Genomic DNA, 20198 nt, shown 5'->3' on the forward strand with positions numbered 1-20198 from the left:
CCTCTGATGATGATGTTGTTTACAGAGCTACGTTCCTCTGATGATGTTGTTGTTTACAGGGCTACGTTCCTCTGATGTTGTTGTTTACAGGGCTGCGTTCCTCTGATGATGATGTTGTTTACAGAGCTACGTTCCTCTGATGATGTTGTTGTTTACAGAGCTGCGTTCCTCTGATGATGTTGTTGTTTACAGAGCTACGTTCCTCTGATGATGTTGTTGTTTACAGGGCTACGTTCCTCTGATGATGTTGTTTACAGGGCTACGTTCCTCTGATGATGTTGTTGTTTACAGAGCTACGTTCCTCTGATGATGTTGTTGTTTACAGGACTACGTTCCTCTGATGATGATGTTGTTTACAGAGCTACGTTCCTCTGATGATGTTGTTGTTTACAGAGCTACGTTCCTCTGATGATGTTGTTTACAGAGCTACGTTCCTCTGATGATGTTGTTGTTTACAGGGCTACGTTCCTCTGATGATGATGTTTACAGAGCTACGTTCCTCTGATGATGATGTTGTTTACAGAGCTACGTTCCTCTGATGATGTTGTTGTTTACAGGGCTACGTTCCTCTGATGATGATGTTTACAGAGCTACGTTCCTCTGATGATGATGTTGTTTACAGAGCTACGTTCCTCTGATGATGTTGTTGTTTACAGGGCTACGTTCCTCTGATGTTGTTGTTTACAGAGCTACGTTCCTCTGATGATGATGTTGTTTACAGAGCTACGTTCCTCTGATGATGTTGTTGTTTACAGGGCTACGTTCCTCTGATGATGATGTTGTTTACAGAGCTACGTTCCTCTGATGATGTTGTTGTTTACAGAGCTACGTTCCTCTGATGATGTTGTTGTTTACAGGGCTACGTTCCTCTGATGATGTTGTTTACAGGGCTACGTTCCTCTGATGATGTTGTTGTTTACAGGGCTACGTTCCTCTGATGATGTTGTTGTTTACAGAGCTACGTTCCTCTGATTATGATGTTGTTTACAGAGCTACGTTCCTCTGATGATGTTGTTGTTTACAGAGCTACGTTCCTCTGATGATGTTGTTGTTTACAGGGCTACGTTCCTCTGATGTTGTTGTTGTTTACAGAGCTACGTTCCTCTGATGATGTTGTTGTTTACAGGGCTACGTTCCTCTGATGATGTTGTTGTTTACAGGGCTACGTTCCTCTGATGATGTTGTCGTTTACAGAGCTACGTTCCTCTGATGATGTTGTTGTTTACAGAGCTACGTTCCTCTGATGACTTTGTTGTTTACAGGGCTACGGTCCTCTGATGATGTTGTTGTTTACAGAGCTGCGTTCCTCTGATGATGTTGTTGTTTACAGAGCTACGTTCCTCTGATGATGTTGTTGTTTACAGAGCTACGTTCCTCTGATGTTGTTGTTGTTTACAGAGCTACGTTCCTCTGATGATGATGTTGTTTACAGAGCTACGTTCCTCTGATGTTGTTGTTTACAGGGCTACGTTCCTCTGATGATGATGTTGTTTACAGGGCTACGTTCCTCTGATGACGTTGTTGTTTACAGGGCTACGTTCCTCTGATGTTGTTGTTTACAGGGCTACGTTCCTCTGATGATGATGTTGTTTACAGAGCTACGTTCCTCTGATGTTGTTGTTTACAGGGCTACGTTCCTCTGATGATGATGTTGTTTACAGGGCTACATTCCTCTGATGATGATGTTGTTTACAGAAGTACGTTCCTCTGATGATGATGTTGTTGTTTACAGAGCTAGGTTCCTCTGATGATGTTGTTGTTTACAGGGCTACGTTCCTCTGATGATGTTGTTGTTTACAGGGCTACATTCCTCTGATGATGATGTTGTTTACAGAAGTACGTTCCTCTGATGATGTTGTTGTTTACAGAGCTACGTTCCTCTGATGTTGTTGTTTACAGGGCTACGTTCCTCTGATGATGATGTTGTTTACAGAGCTACGTTCCTCTGATGATGATGTTGTTTACAGGGCTACGTTCCTCTGATGATGTTGTTGTTTACAGGGCTACGTTCCTCTGATGTTGTTGTTGTTTACAGGGCTACGTTCCTCTGATGATGTTGTTGTTTACAGAGCTACGTTCCTCTGATGTTGTTGTTTACAGGGCTACGTTCCTCTGATGATGATGTTGTTTACAGAGCTACGTTCCTCTGATGATGATGTTGTTTACAGAGCTACGTTCCTCTGATGATGTTGTTGTTTACAGGTCTACGTTCCTCTGATGTTGTTGTTTACAGGGCTACGTTCCTCTGATGTTGTTGTTGACAGGGCTACGTTCCTCTGATGTTGTTGTTGTTTACAGAGCTGCGTTCCTCTGATGATGTTGTTCACAGAGCTACGTTCCTCTGATGATGTTGTTGTTTACAGGGCTACGTTCCTCTGATGTTGTTGTTTACAGGGCTGCGTTCCTCTGATGATGATGTTGTTTACAGAGCTACGTTCCTCTGATGATGTTGTTGTTTACAGGGCTACGTTCCTCTGATGATGTTGTTGTTTACAGGGCTACGTTCCTCTGATGTTGTTGTTTACAGGGCTGCGTTCCTCTGATGATGATGTTGTTTACAGAGCTACGTTCCTCTGATGATGTTGTTGTTTACAGAGCTGCGTTCCTCTGATGATGTTGTTGTTTACAGAGCTACGTTCCTCTGATGATGTTGTTGTTTACAGGGCTACGTTCCTCTGATGATGTTGTTTACAGGGCTACGTTCCTCTGATGATGTTGTTGTTTACAGAGCTACGTTCCTCTGATGATGTTGTTGTTTACAGGACTACGTTCCTCTGATGATGATGTTGTTTACAGAGCTACGTTCCTCTGATGATGTTGTTGTTTACAGAGCTACGTTCCTCTGATGATGTTGTTTACAGAGCTACGTTCCTCTGATGATGTTGTTGTTTACAGGGCTACGTTCCTCTGATGATGATGTTTACAGAGCTACGTTCCTCTGATGATGATGTTGTTTACAGAGCTACGTTCCTCTGATGATGTTGTTGTTTACAGGGCTACGTTCCTCTGATGATGATGTTTACAGAGCTACGTTCCTCTGATGATGATGTTGTTTACAGAGCTACGTTCCTCTGATGATGTTGTTGTTTACAGGGTTACGTTCCTCTGATGTTGTTGTTTACAGAGCTACGTTCCTCTGATGATGATGTTGTTTACAGAGCTACGTTCCTCTGATGATGTTGTTGTTTACAGGGCTACGTTCCTCTGATGATGATGTTGTTTACAGAGCTACGTTCCTCTGATGATGTTGTTGTTTACAGAGCTACGTTCCTCTGATGATGTTGTTTACAGGGCTACGTTCCTCTGATGATGTTGTTGTTTACAGAGCTACGTTCCTCTGATGATGTTGTTGTTTACAGGGCTACGTTCCTCTGATGATGTTGTTTACAGGGCTACGTTCCTCTGATGATGTTGTTGTTTACAGAGCTACGTTCCTCTGATGATGTTGTTGTTTACAGGGCTACGTTCCTCTGATGTTGTTGTTGTTTACAGAGCTACGTTCCTCTGATGATGTTGTTGTTTACAGGGCTACGTTCCTCTGATGATGTTGTTGTTTACAGGGCTACGTTCCTCTGATGATGTTGTCGTTTACAGAGCTACGTTCCTCTGATGATGATGTTGTTTACAGAGCTACGTTCCTCTGATGATGTTGTTGTTTACAGGGCTACGTTCCTCTGATGTTGTTGTTGTTTACAGAGCTACGTTCCTCTGATGATGATGTTGTTTACAGGGCTACGTTCCTCTGATGATGTTGTTTACAGGGCTACGTTCCTCTGATGATGTTGTTTACAGGGCTACGTTCCTCTGATGTTGTTGTTTACAGAGCTACGTTCCTCTGATGTTGTTGTTTACAGAGCTACGTTCCTCTGATGATGTTGTTGTTTACAGAGCTACGTTCCTCTGATGATGTTGTTGTTTACAGGGCTACGTTCCTCTGATGATGTTGTTTACAGGGCTACGTTCCTCTGATGTTGTTGTTTACAGAGCTACGTTCCTCTGATGTTGTTGTTTACAGAGCTACGTTCCTCTGATGTTGTTGTTTACAGAGCTACGTTCCTCTGATGACTTTGTTGTTTACAGAGCTACGGTCCTCTGATGACTTTGTTGTTTACAGGGCTACGGTCCTCTGATGATGTTGTTGTTTACAGAGCTGCGTTCCTCTGATGATGTTGTTGTTTACAGAGCTACGTTCCTCTGATGATGTTGTTGTTTACAGAGCTACGTTCCTCTGATGTTGTTGTTGTTTACAGAGCTACGTTCCTCTGATGATGATGTTGTTTACAGAGCTACGTTCCTCTGATGTTGTTGTTTACAGGGCTACGTTCCTCTGATGATGATGTTGTTTACAGGGCTACGTTCCTCTGATGACGTTGTTGTTTACAGGGCTACGTTCCTCTGATGATGTTGTTGTTTACAGAGCTACGTTCCTCTGATGATGTTGTTGTTTACAGAGCTACGTTCCTCTGATGACGTTGTTGTTTACAGAGCTACGTTCCTCTGATGATGATGTTGTTTACAGGGCTACGTTCCTCTGATGATGTTGTTGTTTACAGAGCTACGTTCCTCTGATTATGATGTTGTTTACAGAGCTACGTTCCTCTGATGTTGTTGTTGTTTACAGAGCTACGTTCCTCTGATGATGATGTTGTTTACAGGGCTACGTCCCTCTGATGATGTTGTTGTTTACAGGGCTACGTTCCTCTGATGATGTTGTTGTTTACAGAGCTACGTTCCTCTGATGATGTTGTTGTTTACAGAGCTACGTTCCTCTGATGACGTTGTTGTTTACATAGCTACGTTCCTCTGATGATGATGTTGTTTACAGGGCTACGTTCCTCTGATGATGTTGTTGTTTACAGAGCTACGTTCCTCTGATTATGATGTTGTTTACAGAGCTACGTTCCTCTGATGTTGTTGTTGTTTACAGAGCTACGTTCCTCTGATGATGTTGTTGTTTACAGGGCTACGTTCCTCTGATGATGTTGTTGTTTACAGGGCTACATTCCTCTGATGATGATGTTGTTTACAGAAGTACGTTCCTCTGATGATGTTGTTGTTTACAGAGCTACGTTCCTCTGATGTTGTTGTTTACAGGGCTACGTTCCTCTGATGATGATGTTGTTTACAGAGCTACGTTCCTCTGATGATGATGTTGTTTACAGGGCTACGTTCCTCTGATGATGTTGTTGTTTACAGGGCTACGTTCCTCTGATGTTGTTGTTGTTTACAGGGCTACGTTCCTCTGATGATGTTGTTGTTTACAGAGCTACGTTCCTCTGATGTTGTTGTTTACAGGGCTACGTTCCTCTGATGATGATGTTGTTTACAGAGCTACGTTCCTCTGATGATGATGTTGTTTACAGGGCTACGTTCCTCTGATGATGTTTTTGTTTACAGGGCTACGTTCCTCTGATGTTGTTGTTGTTTACAGGGCTACGTTCCTCTGATGATGATGTTGTTTACAGAGCTACGTTCCTCTGATGTTGTTGTTTACAGGGCTACGTTCCTCTGATGTTGTTGTTGTTTACAGAGCTACGTTCCTCTGATGATGATGTTGTTTACAGAGCTACGTTCCTTTGATGATGATGATGTTTACAGGGCTACGTTCCTCTGATGATGATGTTGTTTACAGGGCTACGTTCCTCTGATGTTGTTGTTGTTTACAGAGCTACGTTCCTCTGATGATGATGTTGTTTACAGAGCTACGTTCCTCTGATGATGTTGTTGTTTACAGAGCTACGTTCCTGTGATGATGATGTTGTTTACAGAGCTACGTTCCTCTGATGATGTTGTTGTTTACAGGGCCACGTTCCTCTGATGTTGTTGTTGTTTACAGAGCTACGTTCCTCTGATGATGATGTTGTTTACAGAGCTACGTTCCTCTGATGTTGTTGTTTACAGGGCTACGTTCCTCTGATGATGTTGTTGTTTACAGGGCTACGTTCCTCTGATGTTGTTGTTTACAGAGCTACGTTCCTCTGATGATGTTGTTGTTTACAGGGCTACGTTCCTCTGATGATGTTGTTGTTTACAGAGCTACGTTCCTCTGATGATGATGTTGTTGTTTACAGGGCTACGTTCCTCTGATGATGATGTTGTTTACAGGGCTACGTTCCTCTGATGTTGTTGTTGTTTACAGAGCTACGTTCCTCTGATGATGTTGTTTACAGAGCTACGTTCCTCTGATGATGATGTTGTTTACAGGGCTACGTTCCTCTGATGATGATGTTGTTTACAGAGCTACGTTCCTCTGATGTTGTTGTTTACAGGGCTACGTTCCTCTGATGATGATGTTGTTGTTTACAGGGCTACGTTCCTCTGATGATGATGTTGTTTACAGGGCTACGTTCCTCTGATGTTGTTGTTGTTTACAGAGCTACGTTTCTCTGATGATGATGTTGTTTACAGAGCTACGTTCCTCTGATGATGATGTTGTTGTTTACAGAGCTACGTTCCTCTGATGATGTTGTTGTTTACAGAGCTACGTTCCTCTGATGATGTTGTTGTTTACAGAGCTACGTTTCTCTGATGATGTTGTTTACAGAGCTACGTTCCTCTGATGATGATGTTGTTTACAGGGCTACGTTCCTCTGATGATGTTGTTGTTTACAGAGCTACGTTCCTCTGATGATGATGTTGTTTACAGAGCTACGTTCCTCTGATGTTGTTGTTTACAGAGCTACGTTCCTCTGATGATGATGTTGTTTACAGAGCTACGTTCCTCTGATGTTGTTGTTGTTTACAGAGCTACGTTCCTCTGATGATGATGTTGTTTACAGAGCTACGTTCCTCTGATGATGTTGTTGTTTACAGAGCTACGTTCCTCTGATGATGTTGTTGTTTACAGGGCTACGTTCCTCTGATGATGTTGTTGTTTACAGAGCTGCGTTCCTCTGATGATGTTGTTGTTTACAGAGCTACGTTCCTCTGATGTTGTTGTTTACAGGGCTACGTTCCTCTGATGTTGTTGTTGTTTACAGAGCTGCGTTCCTCTGATGATGTTGTTGTTTACAGAGCTACGTTCCTCTGATGTTGTTGTTTACAGGGCTACGTTCCTCTGATGTTGTTGTTTACAGGGCTACGTTCCTCTGATGATGATGATGTTTACAGAGCTACGTTCCTCTGATGATGTTGTTGTTTACAGAGCTGCGTTCCTCTGATGATGTTGTTGTTTACAGAGCTACGTTCCTCTGATGATGTTGTTGTTTACAGGGCTACGTTCCTCTGATGATGATGATGTTTACAGAGCTGCGTTCCTCTGATGATGTTGTTGTTTACAGGGCTACGTTCCTCTGATGATGATGTTGTTTACAGAGCTACGTTCCTCTGATGATGTTGTTGTTTACAGAGCTACGTTCCTCTGATGTTGTTGTTGTTTACAGAGCTACGTTCCTCTGATGATGATGTTGTTTACAGAGCTACGTTCCTCTGATGATGTTGTTGTTTACAGAGCTACGTTCCTCTGATGTTGTTGTTTACAGGGCTACGTTACTCTGATGTTGTTGTTGTTTACAGAGCTACGTTCCTCTGATGATGTTGTTGTTTACAGAGCTACGTTCCTCTGATGATGTTGTTGTTTACAGAGCTACGTTCCTCTGATGATTTTTTTGTTTACAGAGCTACGTTCCTCTGATGTTGTTGTTTACAGGGCTACGTTCCTCTGATGATGTTGTTGTTTACAGGGCTACGTTCCTCTGATGTTGTTGTTTACAGAGCTACGTTCCTCTGATGATGTTGTTGTTTACAGAGCTACGTTCCTCTGATGATTTTTTTGTTTACAGAGCTACGTTCCTCTGATGTTGTTGTTTACAGGGTTACGTTCCTCTGATGATGATGTTGTTCACAGAGCTACGTTCCTCTGATGATGTTGTTGTTTACAGAGCTACGTTCCTCTGATGATGTTGTTGTTTACAGGGCTACGTTCCTCTGATGATGATGTTGTTTACAGAGCTACGTTCCTCTGATGATGTTGTTGTTTACAGGGCTACGTTCCTCTGATGATGATGTTGTTTACAGAGCTACGTTCCTCTGATGATGATGTTGTTTACAGAGCTGCGTTCCTCTGATGATGTTGTTGTTTACAGGGCTACGTTCCTCTGATGATGTTGTTGTTTACAGGGCTACGTTCCTCTGATGATGATGTTGTTTACAGAGCTACGTTCCTCTGATGATGTTGTTGTTTACAGGGCTACGTTCCTCTGATGATGATGTTGTTTACAGAGCTACGTTCCTCTGATGATGATGTTGTTTACAGAGCTACGTTCCTCTGATGATGTTGTTGTTTACAGGGCTACGTTCCTCTGATGTTGTTGTTTACAGGGCTACGTTGCTCTGATGATGTTGTTGTTTACAGGGCTACGTTCCTCTGATGTTGTTGTTTACAGAGCTACGTTCCTCTGATGTTGTTGTTTACAGAGCTACGTTCCTCTGATGTTGTTGTTTACAGAGCTACGTTCCTCTGATGTTGTTGTTTACAGGGCTACGTTCCTCTGATGATGATGTTGTTTACAGAGCTACGTTCCTCTGATGATGTTGTTGTTTACAGGGCTACGTTCCTCTGATGATGATGTTGTTTACAGAGCTGCGTTCCTCTGATGATGTTGTTGTTTACAGGGCTACGTCCCTCTGATGATGTTGTTGTTTACAGAGCTACGTTCCTCTGATGATGATGTTGTTTACAGAGCTACGTTCCTCTGATGTTGTTGTTTACAGAGCTGCATTCCTCTGATGATGTTGTTGTTTACAGGGCTACGTTCCTCTGATGATGATGTTGTTTACAGAGCTACGTTCCTCTGATGATGATGATGTTGTTTACAGAGCTACGTTCCTCTGATGATGATGATGTTTACAGAGGTACGTTCCTCTGATGATGTTGTTGTTTACAGAGCTACGTTCCTCTGATGATGATGTTGTTTACAGGGCTACGTTCCTCTGATGATGTTGTTGTTTACAGGGCTACGTTCCTCTGATGATGTTGTTGTTTACAGAGCTACGTTCCTCTGATGATGTTGTTGTTTACAGAGCTACGTTCCTCTGATGATGATGTTGTTTACAGGGCTACGTTCCTCTGATGATGTTGTTGTTTACAGAGCTACGTTCCTCTGATGATGTTGTTGTTTACAGAGCTACGTTCCTCTGATGATGTTGTTTACAGAGCTACGTTCCTCTGATGATGTTGTTGTTTACAGAGCTACGTTCCTCTGATGATGATGTTGTTTACAGAGCTACGTTCCTCTGATGATGATGTTGTTTACAGAGCTACGTTCCTCTGATGATGTTGTTTACAGAGCTACGTTCCTCTGATGATGATGTTGTTTACAGAGCTACGTTCCTCTGATGTTGTTGTTTACAGAGCTACGTTCCTCTGATGATGTTGTTGTTTACAGAGCTACGTTCCTCTGATGTTGTTGTTGTTTACAGAGCTACGTTCCTCTGATGATGATGTTGTTTACAGAGCTGCGTTCCTCTGATGATGTTGTTGTTTACAGAGCTACGTTCCTCTGATGTTGTTGTTGTTTACAGGGCTACGTTCCTCTGATGATGTTGTTGTTTACAGAGCTACGTTCCTCTGATGACGTTGTTGTTTACAGAGCTACGTTCCTCTGATGATGTTGTTGTTTACAGAGCTACGTTCCTCTGATGATGATGTTGTTTACAGAGCTACGTTCCTCTGATGATGATGATGTTGTTTACAGAGCTACGTTCCTCTGATGATGTTGTTGTTTACAGAGCTACGTTCCTCTGATGATGATGATGTTGTTTACAGAGCTACGTTCCTCTGATGATGTTGTTGTTTACAGAGCTACGTTCCTCTGATGTTGTTGTTTACAGGGCTACGTTCCTCTGATGTTGTTGTTGTTTACAGAGCTACGTTCCTCTGATGTTGTTGTTTACAGGGCTACGTTCCTCTGATGATGATGTTGTTTACAGAGCTACGTTCCTCTGATGATGATGATGTTGTTTACAGAGCTACGTTCCTCTGATGATGTTGTTGTTTACAGAGCTGCGTTCCTCTGATGATGATGATGTTGTTTACAGAGCTACGTTCCTCTGATGATGTTGTTGTTTACAGAGCTACGTTCCTCTGATGTTGTTGTTTACAGGGCTACGTTCCTCTGATGTTGTTGTTGTTTACAGAGCTGCGTTCCTCTGATGATGTTGTTGTTTACAGAGCTACGTTCCTCTGATGTTGTTGTTTACAGGGCTACGTTCCTCTGATGTTGTTGTTTACAGGGCTACGTTCCTCTGATGATGATGATGTTTACAGAGCTACGTTCCTCTGATGATGTTGTTGTTTACAGAGCTACGTTCCTCTGATGATGATGTTGTTTACAGGGCTACGTTCCTCTGATGATGATGATGTTTACAGGGCTACGTTCCTCTGATGATGTTGATGTTTACAGAGCTTCGTTCCTCTGATGATGTTGTTGTTTACAGGGCTACGTTCCTCTGATGATGATGTTGTTTACAGGGCTACGTTCCTCTGATGATGTTGTTGTTTACAGAGCTACGTTCCTCTGATGATGATGTTGTTTACAGAGCTACGGTCCTCTGATGATGATGTTGTTTACAGGGCTACGTTCCTCTGATGATGTTGTTGTTTACAGAGCTACGTTCCTCTGATGATGTTGTTGTTTACAGAGCTACGTTCCTCTGATGATGTTGTTGTTTACAGAGCTACGTTCCTCTGATGATGTTGTTGTTTACAGAGCTACGTTCCTCTGATGATGATGTTGTTTACAGGGCTACGTTCCTCTGATGATGTTGTTGTTTACAGAGCTGCGTTCCTCTGATGATGTTGTTGTTTACAGAGCTACGTTCCTCTGATGATGTTGTTGTTTACAGGGCTACGTTCCTCTGATGATGATGTTGTTTACAGAGCTACGTTCCTCTGATGATGATGTTGTTTACAGAGCTTCGTTCCTCTGATGTTGTTGTTTACAGGGCTACGTTCCTCTGATGATGATGTTGTTTACAGAGCTACGTTCCTCTGATGATGTTGTTGTTTACAGGGCTACGTTCCTCTGATGATGTTGTTGTTTACAGAGCTACGTTCCTCTGATGATGTTGTTGTTTACAGGGCTACGTTCCTCTGATGATGTTGTTGTTTACAGAGCTTCGTTCCTCTGATGATGTTGTTTACAGAGCTACGTTCCTCTGATGATGATGTTGTTTACAGAGCTACGTTCCTCTGATGATGATGTTGTTTACAGGGCTACGTTCCTCTGATGATGATGTTGTTTACAGAGCTACGTTCCTCTGATGTTGTTGTTGTTTACAGGGCTACGTTCCTCTGATGATGATGTTGTTTACAGAGCTACGTTCCTCTGATGATGATGTTGTTTACAGAGCTACGTTCCTCTGATGTTGTTGTTTACAGAGCTACGTTCCTCTGATGATGATGTTGTTTACAGAGCTACGTTCCTCTGATGATGTTGTTTACAGAGCTACGTTCCTCTGATGATGTTGTTGTTTACAGAGCTGCGTTCCTCTGATGATGATGTTGTTTACAGGGCTGCGTTCCTCTGATGATGTTGTTGTTTACAGAGCTGCGTTCCTCTGATGATGTTGTTGTTTACAGAGCTGCGTTCCTCTGATGATGTTGTTGTTTACAGGGCTGCGTTCCTCTGATGATGTTGTTGTTTACAGAGCTACGTTCCTCTGATGTTGTTGTTGTTTACAGGGCTACGTTCCTCTGATGATGATGATGTTGTTTACAGAGCTGCGTTCCTCTGATGATGTTGTTGTTTACAGAGCTACGTTCCTGTGATGATGTTGTTTACAGAGCTACGTTCCTCTGATGATGTTGTTGTTTACAGAGCTACGTTCCTGTGATGATGTTGTTGTTTACAGGGCTACGTTCCTCTGATGATGTTGTTGTTTACAGAGCTACGTTCCTCTGATGATGTTGTTGTTTACAGAGCTACGTTCCTCTGATGATGTTGTTGTTTACAGAGCTACGTTCCTCTGATGATGTTGTTGTTTACAGGGCTACGTTCCTCTGATGATGTTGTTGTTTACAGAGCTACGTTCCTCTGATGATGTTGTTGTTTACAGGGCTACGTTCCTCTGATGATGTTGTTGTTTACAGAGCTACGTTCCTCTGATGATGTTGTTGTTTACAGGGCTACGTTCCTCTGATGATGTTGTTGTTTACAGAGCTACGTTCCTCTGATGATGTTGTTGTTTACAGGGCTACGTTCCTCTGATGATGATGTTGTTTACAGAGCTACGTTCCTCTGATGATGTTGTTGTTTACAGAGCTACGTTCCTCTGATGATGTTGTTGTTTACAGAGCTACGTTCCTCTGATGATGTTGTTGTTTACAGGGCTACGTTCCTCTGATGATGTTGTTGTTTACAGAGCTACGTTCCTCTGATGATGTTGTTGTTTACAGAGCTACGTTCCTGTGATGATGTTGTTGTTTACAGGGCTACGTTCCTGTGATGATGTTGTTTACAGAGCTACGTTCCTCTGATGATGTTGTTGTTTACAGAGCTACGTTCCTGTGATGATGTTGTTGTTTACAGGGCTACGTTCCTCTGATGATGTTGTTGTTTACAGAGCTACGTTCCTCTGATGATGTTGTTGTTTACAGAGCTACGTTCCTCTGATGATGTTGTTGTTTACAGAGCTACGTTCCTCTGATGATGTTGTTGTTTACAGGGCTACGTTCCTCTGATGATGTTGTTGTTTACAGAGCTACGTTCCTCTGATGATGTTGTTGTTTACAGGGCTACGTTCCTCTGATGATGTTGTTGTTTACAGAGCTACGTTCCTCTGATGATGTTGTTGTTTACAGGGCTACGTTCCTCTGATGATGTTGTTGTTTACAGAGCTACGTTCCTCTGATGATGTTGTTGTTTACAGGGCTACGTTCCTCTGATGATGTTGTTGTTTACAGAGCTACGTTCCTCTGATGATGTTGTTGTTTACAGGGCTACGTTCCTCTGATGATGATGATGTTGTTTACAGAGCTGCGTTCCTCTGATGATGTTGTTGTTTACAGAGCTACGTTCCTGTGATGATGTTGTTTACAGAGCTACGTTCCTCTGATGATGTTGTTGTTTACAGAGCTACGTTCCTGTGATGATGTTGTTGTTTACAGGGCTACGTTCCTCTGATGATGTTGTTGTTTACAGAGCTACGTTCCTCTGATGATGTTGTTGTTTACAGAGCTACGTTCCTCTGATGATGTTGTTGTTTACAGAGCTACGTTCCTCTGATGATGTTGTTGTTTACAGGGCTACGTTCCTCTGATGATGTTGTTGTTTACAGAGCTACGTTCCTCTGATGATGTTGTTGTTTACAGGGCTACGTTCCTCTGATGATGTTGTTGTTTACAGAGCTACGTTCCTCTGATGATGTTGTTGTTTACAGGGCTACGTTCCTCTGATGATGTTGTTGTTTACAGAGCTACGTTCCTCTGATGATGTTGTTGTTTACAGGGCTACGTTCCTCTGATGATGATGTTGTTTACAGAGCTACGTTCCTCTGATGATGTTGTTGTTTACAGGGCTACGAGCACACGGCGGAGGACCCGGCGCTGCTGTACCGGGTGGAGAGCATGCCGGGTCTCGGCTGGGTTTTGAAGAAAACCATCTACAAGGATGAACTGGAGCCAAAATGGCCGACGCCTGAGAAGGTGCGGTTGTGTTTTTTTCCTGTTTCAGAACGCTGACTTCCGGTTGTCCCGCCTCTCTGATTGGCTGAAGGACGGTAAACATGTCCGTGTTGATCCCAGCCTGGTTTTATTTCTGGTGTTATCTGAACGTGGCTGACGGAGCAGACGTGTTGATGGGTGTGACTGGCCGTCACCCCGCCACGCCGTAATACGACGTCACGTCATGCCGCCATGCCGTAACGCTGTGTGTCGCTGCGTGTCTCCTGCAGCTGTGGGACTGGGACATGTGGATGCGGATGCCGGAGCAGAGGAAAGGCCGGGAGTGCATCATCCCCGACGTTTCCCGGTCTTATCACTTCGGCATCATCGGCCTCAACATGAACGGATATTTCCACGTAAGACACCGAGACGCCGCCTTCCTGCAGCGCAGACCGCCAAGCAGCGCGGCACCCCGTAGACCACATGATCTGTCCAGACCTCACAGCCTCTTTTCTCCTGCAGCTGAAATTTATCTTTATTTACAATAATTTTTACATAAATATCCCCAAACTGCGTGTCATGTGACCCTCCAGCTGGTCTACGGAGGTTTTCCAGCGTTTCTATCCGTCCAGGAGGTTTACAATCCAGACACAACATGTAGTGTTTATTCAGAAACTCTAGATGGTAAATCCACCATTATTTATCACATCTTCATCACCATCACTACCATGTTGCTAAGAGACCTCTATCTTCACCTGGACATGATGATGAAGACACTTCCTGTCAGACTTTCCACCAATCAGAGAGCTTAAACTGACGGTAACGTCCAATCAGGAGCAGCCAAAGATCAACAAGTGATGAGAAAAGCAGGAAAATAATGATCCTCTATGGCTGGAATAAAGTCAGGAAGACGTTTGGGATGCAGCTGAGGTGGAGGTGCTGCAGTGAGGACAGCAGGTAGACAGTAGCAGGAAGACGTGTGGAAACAGTGCATGTGTGTGTGTGTGTGTGTGTGTGTGTGTGTGTGTGTGTGTGTGTGTGTGTGTGTGTGTGTGTGTGTGTGTGTGTGTGTGTGTGTGTGTGTAGTGAGGACAGCAGCAGTTTTAATCTGTTTGTTTCTATAAAACCTGAAAGTTGTGAATGGTTGGAGGTAAATCTTCATCAGATGTTTGTGTTGATCCTTCTGTCCTGCAGGAAGTTTATTTTAAGAAGCACAAGTTCAACACGGTTCCCAACGTGCAGCTGAGGAACGTGGACAGGTGAGCGTACCTGCTGCTGATTGGACGTGGAGCGTCGCAGCATTCTGACGGTTCTGCTCTTCTCTTCCAGCCTGAGGAGAGACGCCTACGAAGTGGAGGTCCAGAATCTGCTGAGGTCAGTGCCGTCCAGCTGGTAGCAATGAGTCCAGATGTCAGCGTGGTGGTTTCACTTCTGCTTGTGTGATCCAGAGAGGCAAAGGTCCTCGACCACACCAAGAACCCCTGCGAGGACTCGTTTGTGCCGGACTCGGAGGGGAAGATCTACGTCATGTTCATAAAGATGGAGTCTGAGGCGGACACGTCCACCTGGACGGAACTCGCCAAGGTAGGCGCCTTCGCCCTGAGAGGCGGTTTCCTGTCAGGAAGCAGCCGGATGAACGCTTGTCTGCTGTCGGCAGTGCCTGCATGTCTGGGACCTGGACGTCCGAGGGAACCACCGAGGCCTCTGGAGGCTCTTCAGGAAGAGGAACCACGTCCTGGTTGTGGCCGTGCCCATCTCGCCGTACTCGTAAGTAGCGCTGCGACCAGATACAGCTGCTGGTTGGGTTCAGGGTGGAGCGGTGGCCCGGCAGGCCCAGAGCCCGGCATGCCCGGAGCCCGGCAGGCCCGGAGCCCGGCATGCCCGGAGCCCGGCAGGCCCGGAGCCCGGCATGCCCGGAGCCCGGCATGCCCGGAGCCCGGCAGGCCCGGAGCCCGGCAGGCCCGGCAGGCCCGGAGCCCGGCATGCCCGGAGCCCGGCGAGCCCGGCATGCCCGGAGCCCGGCAGGCCCGGCAGGCCCGGAGCCCGGCATGCCCGGAGCCCGGCAGGCCCGGAGCCCGGCAGGCCCGGAGCCCGGCATGCCCGGCAGGCCCGGAGCCCGGCATGCCCGGAGCCCGGCAGGCCCGGAGCCCGGCAGGCCCGGAGCCCGGCAGGCCCGGAGCCCGGCATGCCCGGAGCCCGGCAGGCCCGGAGCCCGGCAGGCCCGGCAGGCCCGGAGCCCGGCATGCCCGGAGCCCGGCAGGCCCGGAGCCCGGCAGGCCCGGAGCCCGGCAGGCCCGGCAGGCCCGGAGCCCGGCAGGCCCGGAGCCCGGCAGGCCCGGAGCCCGGCAAGCCCGGAGCCCGGCAGGCCCGGAGCCCGGCAAGCCCGGAGCCCGGCAGGCCCGGAGCCCGGCAAGCCCGGAGCCCGGCAGGCCCGGAGCCCGGCAGGCCCGGCATGCCCGGAGCCCGGCATGCCCGGCAGGCCCGGAGCCCGGCAGGCCCGGAGCCCGGCATGCCCGGAGCCCGGCATGCCCGGCAGGCCCGGAGCCCGGCAGGCCCGGAGCCCGGCAGGCCCGGAGCCCGGCAGGCCCGGCAGGCCCGGAGCCCGGCATGCCCGGAGCCCGGCAGGCCCGGAGCCCGGCAGGCCCGGAGCCCGGCAGGCCCGGAGCCCGGCATGCCCGGAGCCCGGCAGGCCCGGAGCCCGGCAGGCCCGGAGCCCGGCAGGCCCGGCAGGCCCGGAGCCCGGCAGGCCCGGCATGCCCGGAGCCCGGCAGGCCCGGCAGGCCCGGAGCCCGGCATGCCCGGCAGGCCCGGAGCCCGGCAGGCCCGGCATGCCCGGAGCCCGGCATGCCCGGCATGCCCGGAGCCCGGCATGCCCGGCAGGCCCGGAGCCCGGCAGGCCCGGAGCCCGGCAGGCCCGGAGCCCGGCAGGCCCGGCAGGCCCGGAGCCCGGCAGGCCCGGAGCCCGGCATGCCCGGAGCCCGGCATGCCCGGCAGGCCCGGAGCCCGGCAGGCCCGGAGCCCGGCAGGCCCGGAGCCCGGCAGGCCCGGCAGGCCCGGAGCCCGGCAGGCCCGGAGCCCGGCATGCCCGGAGCCCGGCATGCCCGGCAGGCCCGGAGCCCGGCAGGCCCGGAACCCGGCAGGCCCGGAGCCCGGCAGGCCCGGAGCCCGGCAGGCCCGGAGCCCGGCAGGCCCGGCAGGCCCGGAGCCCGGCATGCCCGGCAGGCCCGGAGCCCGGCAGGCCCGGAACCCGGCATGCCCGGCAGGCCCGGAGCCCGGCAGGCCCGGAGCCCGGCAGGCCCGGAGCCCGGCATGCCCGGCAGGCCCGGAACCCGGCAGGCCCGGAGCCCGGCAGGCCCGGAGCCCGGCAGGCCCGGCAGGCCCGGAGCCCGGCAGGCCCGGAACCCGGCATGCCCGGCAGGCCCGGAGCCCGGCAGGCCCGGAACCCGGCATGCCCGGCAGGCCCGGAGCCCGGCAGGCCCGGAACCCGGCATGCCCGGCAGGCCCGGAGCCCGGCAGGCCCGGAACCCGGCATGCCCGGCAGGCCCGGAGCCCGGCAGGCCCGGAACCCGGCATGCCCGGCAGGCCCGGAGCCCGGCAGGCCCGGAGCCCGGCAGGCCCGGAGCCCGGCAGGCCCGGAGCCCGGCAGGCCCGGAACCCGGCAGGCCCGGAGCCCGGCAGGCCCGGAGCCCGGCAGGCCCGGAGCCCGAAGCCCAGAACCCCAAGTCCAGAACCCCAAGTCCCAGAACGCGAAGCCACAGCAGGGCGCTGCTGGAGTGGGTTCTGATGACGACCAGCAGCAGACTGGGTGGAACGTTGACAGAGACTCGCTGCTGAGACCTACCAGGAGGCCGAATCGTTTACACGGTCTGAAAGATGTTCGTGTTGCCGTGGCAATGGGCGTCCGCGAGGCGGCAACACGCAGTGAAAACCATGCGGGAACAGGAACCGGAGCCTCCATCTCTCCTGGTCTCGCAGCAGCTCAGTGGCGCCCCCAGGTCTGACCTTTGACCTCTCTGTCTCTTGTCTTCCTCTCAGTGTGAAGAAGCCGGTCGCCGTGACTCCCATCCACCTGGAGCCTCCTCCCAAAGAAGAAGGAGCGCCGGTGGAACAGATATAGACCCAAGTCCCGCCCCGGGGTCAGTGGTCCTCCCGGCTGGACTCCGGTCCAGAGAGACGCCCGGGAACGGAGGCCGAGTTGTCCGGCAGCGTGACGGGGGGGCGACGCCCAGACCAGATCTGGTTGACGGCGACTGTGTCCCCGCCAGGCTGTCTCCATGACAACAGTGTTACTACTGATGGTGTGGTCCATCCCTACGAACATTATAACTTATTTATTTTCCATCGAACTTTGACTGTTTGTTTCATTTCCAGACGATGTACAGACAGATCACACAGATCAGATTATTCTATATTTTTGATGAAAAATGGAAGTTATTTTTCAGCCTCAGATGAAATCATGGCGGCAGACGGAAGCGGAGACAATATTTCCGTCTGGAGAGTCGGACTCGCCTGGAGCTGCTCTTCACATCAAACCGGGAAGTTCGGCACGATGACGGCGAGCTGCAGCTTTTTTACGTCACAGAACAATGAAAAGGAATGAAGTTAGTTTGGTTTCACGTCGGCCACAAACCCTTGCTGCAGACGCGGCACATTAGCAGCCTTTGCCGCCAGGTTCTGCCCATCCTGGCGTCCAGGAACCCGCTCAGACGGCACAACGGTAGCTAGCTGCTTCCATTCCCTGCGTGGTTAGTGTGCGTCAGACGGGTCGGGCTGATCTCAGGGCAGTCCTGAACGGACGGCTGGTAAAAAACGTGTGATTCAGACGTCGGACTGAGTTGTGGTGTGGTTGGTGTTCTGCAGGTTGTTTCCTGAAGCCGGTCACATGACTGGGTTTGGTTTGGTGTCCTGCTAATGTCTCCCGTTTGTCCTCCGTCTGCAGTGAGAGTGTTTGTGGTGAACGCTTCTCCTGGACGGTATGACTGGAAGTCTGGTCACAGAACCAATAAAGATGTTTTGGTTTTTTACAAAGCTGCTTCTGGTTGTTTATCCGCCTCAGTTCTGTTGAACCCTCAAAGGAAATGTAACTGCAAAACAATTCCCTCTTGAGTTCCTCTCTCATCTTTTCTTCGACTGGTGAGACTCCGGTCGACGGGGTTCTCTTTTAATATTATTATAACCAGGGAGAGTCTGGTTATACCATTCTTATTTAATATTTTGTATCACGGGATGAAATTAGATTCCTCTTGCCTCCCCCCACAGCTGCATACAGGGCCCAGAGGGAGGATGTCCCGCTCTCACCACTGCTCAACAATCTACATGATTTTCTTAAGTTATAAAAGTTACTAAAAAGGATTATAATAAAACTAGTGTACTCCTGCGTTAAAAACAAAATACATATAGTGTTAAATCTTGCGATAATCATGTAAAACATTTGTGAATCTGCAGTGAATATATGATTTCAGAATAGATTTTTAGGGTCAGAAGGTCGGAGAGGAAGCTGCAGACACCATCTCCTGGTCGGCCTTTCGACAGTTCTGCGCTGTGGGTCAACATTCACGCTGCTGCCGTCATGTCGCCTCCAGATTTCCCTGCAGAGCCTCGGTGGGAGAAACGGGGAAAGGAAAGGCAAACTCTGAGGTGCGTATGTAAATGTGGGTTTCGTGGCTTCCTGCCTTCAGCTCCGCTGATCTAAACACACTTCCTTCACTTCGCTGCTGCCCAGCTGACCTCTGGATTCATGTCTGAAAGCACCAGAATCCTTGTAGAGCCTTCACGACTCGCAGGCTGTGGCTCCGGTTTGGTCTACACGCCGCCTGAAAGCTTCATTCTTCATGCTGGTTCTGCACGATGTCTGGCGTCAGGTTGTTTCTTCCACCTGCTGAAGCTTCAGCATCGACCGCATGATGAAGTCGCCATGCTGGAATCGTCTCCATCCTCAGTGCGTAGTCGTTAAGTCGGCTCATCCACTAGAGGGCAGCGCTGAGTCCACAGTTCTGACACCGGTTGGTGGCTGTTTACCACCAGAAGAAGAAAACCAGGATTTTTCCTTTCTGTCCATCTTCCTCGGTGCTTTCAATTTGGCCGTTTGTGTGTACCTTTCCCCCGTTCCTCTTCTTCTCTGGTTGTGTCAGCTCTATGTCTCAGCACCGCCCCCCAGTGGTCTGATTGGCCGGTCCGTTTTCTGGGTCGAATGATGGATAGCTCGTGCCTTAAACATCAAATTATGCCCGTAACAGACGCAGGAGACGGACCAAACTGTCCGTCAGTCTGCGTGAATTCTGCGTCCAGAATAAATGGATCTTTAAGTTTCCGTTGACACTAAGAATGAAAGAATTTGAACAGAATTGAACAAAAAGCAGACGTTTAGGATAAAAGACAATGTTTTTAGCATTCAGCAGAATTTTAGCTGGTTAAAACAAAGACTTGATGGTGAATTGAATTTTCTAGCAACACGAAGCGAGTCCTATCATTGGGAACAAACTGGGACACTTCGGTTACTATGACGTCTATTTACGTTGTTTTGTACTAGCGCACTAGCAAAAAAAAAACCATTTAGTGTCTCCTTGAAATGCCTGCTCTGCATCTCTTATCATTT

The 20198-nt window shown here is 48.5% G+C and overlaps 1 protein-coding gene across 1 annotated transcript in view; it reads left to right on the plus strand.

Moving 5' to 3' along the window:
- pomgnt1 (protein O-linked mannose N-acetylglucosaminyltransferase 1 (beta 1,2-)) overlaps positions 1 to 18625 on the plus strand; it is a 58532-nt gene extending 39907 nt beyond the window's left edge. Inside the window, exons 15-21 of the mRNA XM_079245005.1 lie at positions 13517 to 13645; positions 13894 to 14019; positions 14798 to 14862; positions 14933 to 14977; positions 15052 to 15187; positions 15261 to 15370; positions 17639 to 18625. Of these exons, the coding sequence (XP_079101131.1) occupies positions 13517 to 13645; positions 13894 to 14019; positions 14798 to 14862; positions 14933 to 14977; positions 15052 to 15187; positions 15261 to 15370; positions 17639 to 17720 (693 nt within the window). The 3' untranslated portion in view covers positions 17721 to 18625. The remainder of the gene's footprint in view (positions 1 to 13516; positions 13646 to 13893; positions 14020 to 14797; positions 14863 to 14932; positions 14978 to 15051; positions 15188 to 15260; positions 15371 to 17638) is intronic.
- The last annotated feature ends 1573 nt before the right edge of the window (positions 18626 to 20198 follow it).

Source organism: Telmatherina bonti, assembly GCF_933228915.1.
Source record: "Telmatherina bonti genome assembly, chromosome: 8".
In the NCBI taxonomy this organism is placed as follows: Eukaryota; Metazoa; Chordata; class Actinopteri; order Atheriniformes; family Telmatherinidae; genus Telmatherina; species Telmatherina bonti.